At 36.3% G+C, this 8,053-nt stretch overlaps 1 protein-coding gene across 1 annotated transcript; it reads left to right on the top strand.

Moving 5' to 3' along the window:
* The first annotated feature begins 244 nt into the window (after nucleotides 1-244).
* On the top strand, nucleotides 245-1,938 carry LOC133292800 (ribonuclease S-2-like). Its single transcript, XM_061491252.1, has 3 exons — nucleotides 245-522; nucleotides 1,103-1,298; nucleotides 1,590-1,938. Exons 1-3 carry the CDS (start codon nucleotides 274-276, stop codon nucleotides 1,838-1,840), a joined length of 696 nt encoding a protein of 231 aa, XP_061347236.1. The 5' UTR covers nucleotides 245-273; the 3' UTR covers nucleotides 1,841-1,938.
* Nucleotides 1,939-8,053: the final 6,115 nt, after the last annotated feature.

The raw sequence follows: 8,053 nt of genomic DNA, 5'->3' as shown, positions 1-8,053 counted from the left end.
CTGCTAAAATTTGTCATCCTAAAAAAGGAACGTGATAGATTTATTTCTTTTCTGTTTTTTGGCTTATGTTGGTTTTTGTTTTCTTTATTTTTTATTTTGCTGTTTTGCTTTTTCAATTTCTTGTATAAAAAAAAAATGTTTAAACATGACTCACGTGTGACGAAGAAGACTGGTCTGAATATTTCTATATAAGTCTTCAACATCTGATCATGTAAGGCACACCCAAAGCCACTGAAATCCGCCAAAAAACAAAAAACAGAAAAACAGAAGGAGATGATGAATAGCAAGTTCTGTTTGGCTTTGCTACTCTTGGGAATTATTTACTGTGACGCAGACTATTTCAATACATATGATTATTTGGAACTAGCCTCAAGGTGGCCAGACACCTATTGCTTGACACATGAAGGCACTTGCAGGGACAAAGTGCCCCAAAATTTCACTATTAGCTATATTCGTCCTAAGAAAAGGGGAGGACCTGATCTGGAAAATTGTCCCACAGCATATCCTCTGCTAAATAGCACTGTTAGTATCTCTTACATTCTCACACTATGAGATTACTACTTTTAACTCTTTACTTATGGATGATTTACAAGTTTCCTTTAGTAAAAAACTGATTTATCTATTCAAGTGTTGTTTGTAATTGTATAGAGTTGTCACAATTAAATCTTTGGATTTGATCTACTCAAAGAATAATAGTCTCAATTCTAGGAGTCGCAACTCTTGAAGAAGGTGAAGAGGTTCAAACTCAAAATTAAATTAGTCAGACCCTTAAGTTTCATAAACTAGTTAATATCTAAAACGAAACTGATTTATGCTTAGACTAAATAAAAGGGACAAAAGTAATGTATCACTCAGGATGATACCTTTTGATGTAAAGGCCTTTGATTTGGTTCCTTTTTCTGACTCTTCATAATTGAAGTCATCCATAAGCCCTCACTGGTTTGTTACACGCGACTTATAAATGAAGCAACTTGCCCTTCCACACACTCTCTTCTACCAAAAAAAGTAGTTTCTAGAAAAGTTGAGATTGTTAATTATGGAAAGGATCTCTGTTTTCAAAATTTTGTGCATATGAATGACTCCATTATCCACATATATACAGATCGAGGCAAACAAAAATGACTTGCTCAAGTTCTGGCCTGATCTGACAACTGATAACTTTCAAGAGAGCAAGGCAATGTGGAATGACCAGTGGAAAATGTACGGGTCGTGCTTTAATATGAGGCCAGATGAATTTATTCAGTACGCACTGAACAGCAGAAAGAGAAGTGATATAAAGAAAATCTTGGCAAGGGCAGGTAAATATATATATATATATATATATATATATATATATATATATGTATATATATATATTCATGTACAAACTTGGTGTTATTTTGAGCTTGAGTTGTTCTTAATATTACAGGAGTAAGTTTGGTTTTCGCTTAGACAACTCAAACTATACTCATAATACAAAAGGCTATTCATAAAATGTTCACTCCTATTTTTAAGGAACACTAAAGTGACCCTAAATATAAATGAAAAAAGTTTTTACTTGATTTACCTAAAAAAAAAAAAAGTGTAGCTTGATGTGATTGTGATTTCAGGTATTGTTCCAAATGGGCTTCAGTATCCACCGCGTAGGATACTGCAAGTTTTCAAGAAAGCTCTGGGTGTCAATGTGGACATAGTCTGTGAGGAAGATAGAAGTGGGAACATTTATCTCGCAGAGGTCCATGAATGTGTTGATTACTATGGAACAACGCCTATAGACTGTTACAATAAGGCAAGAGGATGTGACGATTACCCCATCTATCCCAATATGGGATTTGTTTCGCCAAATAAAGATCCCAAGTAGATAACTACATGCAATTGCAGTCCCCTTGTATTTGAGTCCCAAAATAAGTATATGTACAAAATAAGGGGTTCGAAATCTATGTTAAGGAAATAGTTTATAAAATCTACGAATAAGATTCAGGAAAGTGTGTCAAACGACAGATTCCAACTTTTACACACAAGCTCTCCTTCGTCACAAATTTTACCATGAAAACCATGTTTATTTTGTTAATACTTTGTGTTATTTAGAATTAAAGTTGATCACAAAAGTGAAAATGCATACAAATACACATGTGGTGTAACCACTGGGTTGGAAATTGGAGTCGCCACCAATTTTAATTTAAGTCAGAGAAAATTAAAAAACCTTATGCCTTTGTGTACTGGTCTTTGAAATCGAACAAGGTTCGGGAATCCATCATGTGGCAGGAAGGGTGGAGAATTAACTCCACAGCACCACCAACACATCCATTAAAAAACTGTCACCTTAGATTAGTTGAGTGAATTTTATTTTACCTTAAATTATACAATGACAAAATTATCAAATATAAGGCTAAGTTCAAAATTCACAAATAAATAAGTAAATAAACTAAACATCCTACAAAGAATGACAACAAAATTAATGTAAACTAACAAGATAAAGATTTGAACAAAAATAAAATAACAAATATTTAAAAAAAAGAAAAATATACATGTGAAACTGTACTGACTAAATTTTTCTATAATTTATTTTGATATTTTTTTAATCAAACAAATAAAACAAAGTAAAAAATAAATAAAACTTTTTCCCAAAAATGGAATGTGCGGATGGGTACATATATACCTCAGCATTTCCTTCATTATTGAAAGGATCCACACAGTTTGACCATCCATCAGAGGATGATATGCAGTACTTACTTTCAAGTGAGTAACGAAAGCTCTTTGCAATGCACTCTAACACAAGAAGTGAACTTTCGGTACCGATCATTGACAAGGCTCTCTTGTACCCCATGAAGTTCTTACTATCACCTCCATTTAACATTGAGCTAACAGCCCTCTAGAAAAGCTACCCTTTCTAGGCAAAAATTGGACAGACAAGTTGTTATGTCCACAATAACCAAACAGAGTCGATAGAAGTCTAACTCTTCGACAATCCGAGAATGAAATCTCACGTCAACACACATGTACATTGTAAAAACCCGCACCGTTAAATTAGGAATGTAATTAATTAATTATAAAATTAATGAGATATATCCATAATTGACCCTAATAATTATGAGAAGACTTAAATAATTGTGGTAAGTGATTAATAATGTTGAAAGTAACTTTTCTGACGAAAAGTGCAGATACCGGTTCTGCCACACGGTATAAATGCGTACTGATGAAGTATCTCAGAAAATTATGAAAAGTTTGTATATATTACTAAAATAATATATAGGACTAGTATAACAAGTTTGGAGTCAAAATAATGAGAATTGATGTCAGAACTGATACTGGCTACGTAAAAGCGCGTACTGGCAAACTGCTGCGAAAATTATAATAAAAATATGATAAAGCTTAGAAAAATGGCGAGGTTCAGAATCTAAAGTTTGGGTTTAAAATGATAAGCGGAGCTAATAGTGCTAATACAGTGTGTTTAAACTTAATGATCCTATAAATAGCCTTGTGCACATTAACCTAGATCTGTTCTCTGATTTGTCTATGTGATGCTCCTTGGGTGCCTTGGCTGCCAACTTCTCCAACAGCCTTCCTTGCATGAAAAGCCACCAAGGCTTCATCTTTTCTTGGATTTCTTCCTTTCAAATCCATTAAACACTCAAACAGAAACACCCTTCAAGTAAAAAGACTATTCTTGGAACCCCTTTGTTGTTGTTTTGTGGAGCTTTAGGACTGTTTAGTGGGTTGGGAGTGTAGGAGTCTTCTACATCACCATTGGAGCTCCAAGGAGTGAACTTGGTGAAGAAAACACCTATCTTGGAGGTGAAAATTCGTGCAACTTTGTCTACAAAAGCTTGGAGTGGGCTAGGAACCTCCAAGAGCACTTCTTTTTTTGTTTTTGAAGCTTTGGCTACATCCTACACATTTGTTCTTGAGTTTTTATTGAAAAGAATGAACATGGATGCATGTAATAGGTCAAAGTTGATAACCTAAGTGTAATAATGGCATAACACCTAAAAATACATGCTTGAAGGTCTGAAAGTGTTAAAAGTTGAACCTTGTAGGAAAAACTTTGAAAAAATGTATTTTTTGAAGACTGTCGCAAAATATCCCGATTTTAGAAAACCAATATCCGGATCTGGATATTCCTTCGAAAATATCCGGATATAGATATCTGGATATTCCTCCATAAATATCTGGATATTCCTCCATAAATATCTGGATATTGATATCCCGATATGATATCCGGATATCGATATCCCGATATTCCTTTGGCAATATCTCGATATTTTGGTCTTGACAACAACGAACCTGTTTTAGTAAAAATTCGATATCTTGAGCTAGAGAGCTCTAAATCGAGTTTCGTTTGGACCTATGTGAAGCTAACACATAGGGATATAACTCTATGAAATTTCGTAACCATTGGATAAGTGGTTTGATCGAAGTGTCATGTTGAAGTCGCGTTTTGGTTGCTGGAAATTTCGGTTGCAGCAGTCACTTTACGTAAAACATAGTCGGAGTTATACAACTCCGATTGAGACATAAAATATGTCGTTGTAAAGCTGGAGATGTCTAGTTTAACATATTAAAATCTCAGAATTTTCGGTAAAAAGTTGCAATTAAATTTTTAAAAAGAGTAAACATGGTTTAATGCTTGAGGCTTTGAGGAAAGCCTGCAATAAGCGAAAATGAAAAAGAAAACGTATTCCTTTTGTTTTGTGATCCTGCTATTTTGTGACTTGTGGAGTGCTGTTTGGATTTTAAGTTTAAGCATACTACTTGACAGGTAAGTTCCATGTTCTCGGGGTTAATCCCCATTTGTTCCACATACTCCAAGAGAGGGATGGTAGTTTTAAGTGGTATATGTGCTTATCTATTATTCTGATATGATGAAATGATGCATTCTTATATATGTATGTTATGTGGTGTATTACACACAAGATGGTAACCCCTGAGTGTAGTGTGGAGCTGCACAAGATGGTAATCCCTGAGTGTGGGTATAAGGTAGATGCCTTATGCTTCTTATGTATGTAGCAGACGTGTGTAAATCATACTTTTCTCTGGCCAGTAGACTTGTTAGCACACATGCATGATATATATGTTGTTACATCATGTGATTCTGTTATTACTGTTAAACTGTTATCTTTGAACTGCTATACCGAAGTGAGCGTGGGCGGAGGAACTCTTCGAGAACCCTTGTCTTACGGAGATTTCTGTTTAGAGATCTCACCCCACGTTTAGGGCACATTTTCAGGTTTAGGTAACTCGGGGGTTGAGACCTCGGGCGGCAGGAGGCCGGAGCTAATGTGATATGCTTGTTGTTTATACTGTTATGCTTGGATGCTGACATGTTATATCCTTATGATTATATTTGTTATTGTTAAGACTCTGTTGGGCTTTGTTGCCTTATTTGGTGAGCACGGGGGTTGTCCATGCCATATTGATTGACTATGTCTTATCTTAGCCAATGTGATACTCACAGTTATTTATATATTGAGGTATTCCAGTTAGTTGTTTTATTGTAATTTACATACAGACAATGTTTTATGAAAAAAGGATTAAGTAATCAACTTGGTAATATTAATGACGTCATAATTGAAAAGAAAAAGTTATTCCGCACTTTAATTAAGCGTTGCTTAATACGATCACATGATAACAAACCGGGTATACACGGGGTGTTACATACAGATTACTCCCTTGAGGTAATTCCTCCAATTTGTCAAGACAATACGCTCTTTGCTCCGTGCTAGTTCATATACTCGCTTGCACATGCTTCAATACTCTCGTCTTGAAATCGTAGCAACATCAATGAACAATTCTTTAACTCAACTTTTCATAACCTTGTGTCAAAATCGATCCAACATCCCTTCACGAAACATTGCAACATTTCCCATCTCGCCTTCCGGGTCTTAAGTGATCAACATCAAATCGTCATTCATTTCTCTAGGATAATCAGTCATTTTATCAGTAGAGGTGACCTGACCCTCCATACTCTATTATTCACAATAACTTGAGTGAGTTTAGGTCCTATTTCATGACTCTAGTCGTGTCTCGACTTACAATTTTCATAAATCCTCAATCTTTAGAATAAAGCAATAATTTCTTTCATAGTACAGAATCATACCCATGTTCCTTTCAATCTATACATGTTAATTAATATACCAATTCACATAGTAGCATACCTTAGTTAACGTACACCTGCAAAATTTAACAATTCAAACAACAAATAAATAAAATACACTACATAACGGTATACCTCAATCTCCATGGCATCTGCAAAATCAAAAGTCAATAAAAGGTGGTATAACACTGATATATTAACACAACTCATAATATTTATGTCATGCTTAGCACTATCCATGGTGTTCACATGCAATCAACATATGTAACAAATCAACAATTTACATATTGAACTAGAATCATGGAGACCACTCAACCCACAAAACTAACTGTACATGCACTTGCCTCGCATATACACGATCGCGCGTGGCCTTGCCACAAAGTCTAAGTGTTACGCACTTAATTCCTTAAAGAGAATTTCACATTCTCAAACAAACCTGACTAGAGAGTGTTTCTCACTCACACGTAATAAGATATCATCTCTTACGTTTTTAAAATAGAGCACCATCACAATTACATAATGGCGTAAGGCATATTACCTTTCATGCCAAACTTTGGCATATCACTCTTCGTGTATTTTACTCACTCCACCACTTGGTGGTTATTGAGTATAAATTCATATTTCAAGTCTCTTACTACATTGTTATACCACGAGGCAAACTAAAATTGATTGATTTGTGCACCTCGTGCACCCGGACCACCCGATGAGTCAAACTAAAATTGATGCCCTCATGGGACTTCCAAGAGTCAACACTTTTAGGATCCAATCCCCAAGGAAAGCCCATGACATAGATTATCGACCAAGGAACTAGTAGGCATACCAGTCTCCCGTGTACCTCGTACAAAAGGACCACTCAATAAATCACACATCAACTGAGCGTCCAATCAAACTCCTCAGAGACAACCTCTTCGGGTGCATCCCCTCCAGGGATAGTCCACAATACGCTATGGCCAATAACCCACTCAATCAACCTAGTTCCTCAGGTTACATTATCAAACACTTCAATACAACATTTAATGTATAAACATAATTTAGACATCATATTATGCAATCACAATAATTTAACACACAATTTCTCAACAGCCAGTGCGTACCCAAAATGATCTCAAGGTTGACCATGGGTAGACAAATGAGATCTGCTATGCAGTCTCTACCATCCAACTAAAATACCACATCCCAATAAATAGATGAAGTATCGTATTTCTCCCCCGTAGTGGTAGTAACCCTCGTAAATGGAGAAAGCTTAGACATGGGAAAATTTAGCCCCACAACAATCAGACTCGCAATAAATAAGTGCGTCGTCCTTAAGTCAAACAATACATCACTGAAGTATCCTCATCGTGAATTATACCTCTCATAAGGTTCGGAGTTCGGTCCGACTGCTGACAGTCAGGGGTATAAACTCGATCGGTCCCTGATGGTGCAAGAATCATCTAGAGTACCAGCAACAGGGTCCCATATGTTTTTTCCCATAACCAGCACACTTCAGAATAGTTGAAGGTCTAGCAAAGTTGCCTGCCTGAGTAATAGTCCTCTTGAACGGTTGATATGATTTCTTAACATGAAGACCTTTGCCTTTGCTCTTGCCATCAAATCTCCCATCTCTATCATGAGTAGAAGTGCTTGCTCCTCTCTCCTCAGACACCTTGGCCTTCTTTGCCTTACTAACCACACAAGCATCCTCAATGTCACGACACTGCTGAATCAAGGTGTCGAAGTCTCTGGATGTTGCACCAGCAATCCTATCTTTTATCTCCTCACTGAGACCTCTACGAAATTTAGAAGCAAGAAACAAAGGTGTCAGCATCGCCATCCGAAAATGAGCAAACTTGGCTAATTCATTCAATTTAGCCAAATACTCATCCACAGTCATCGAGCCCTGTACCAGACGCTCGCACTCTCCCTGCTTGCGCTCCATCGCATCATATGGGAAATACTTCCCCAAAATTAGCTCCTCGAAAAATGGCCATGTCATGATCT

Source organism: Gastrolobium bilobum, unplaced genomic scaffold (genome assembly GCF_033153095.1).
Source record: "Gastrolobium bilobum isolate Gb01-03AN ecotype WA unplaced genomic scaffold, APGP_CSIRO_Gbil_v1 utg76343, whole genome shotgun sequence".
NCBI classification, from domain to species: Eukaryota; Viridiplantae; Streptophyta; class Magnoliopsida; order Fabales; family Fabaceae; genus Gastrolobium; species Gastrolobium bilobum.
Note: the sequence above shows the minus strand (reverse complement) of the source record. Positions and strands in the feature narration are given on the sequence as shown.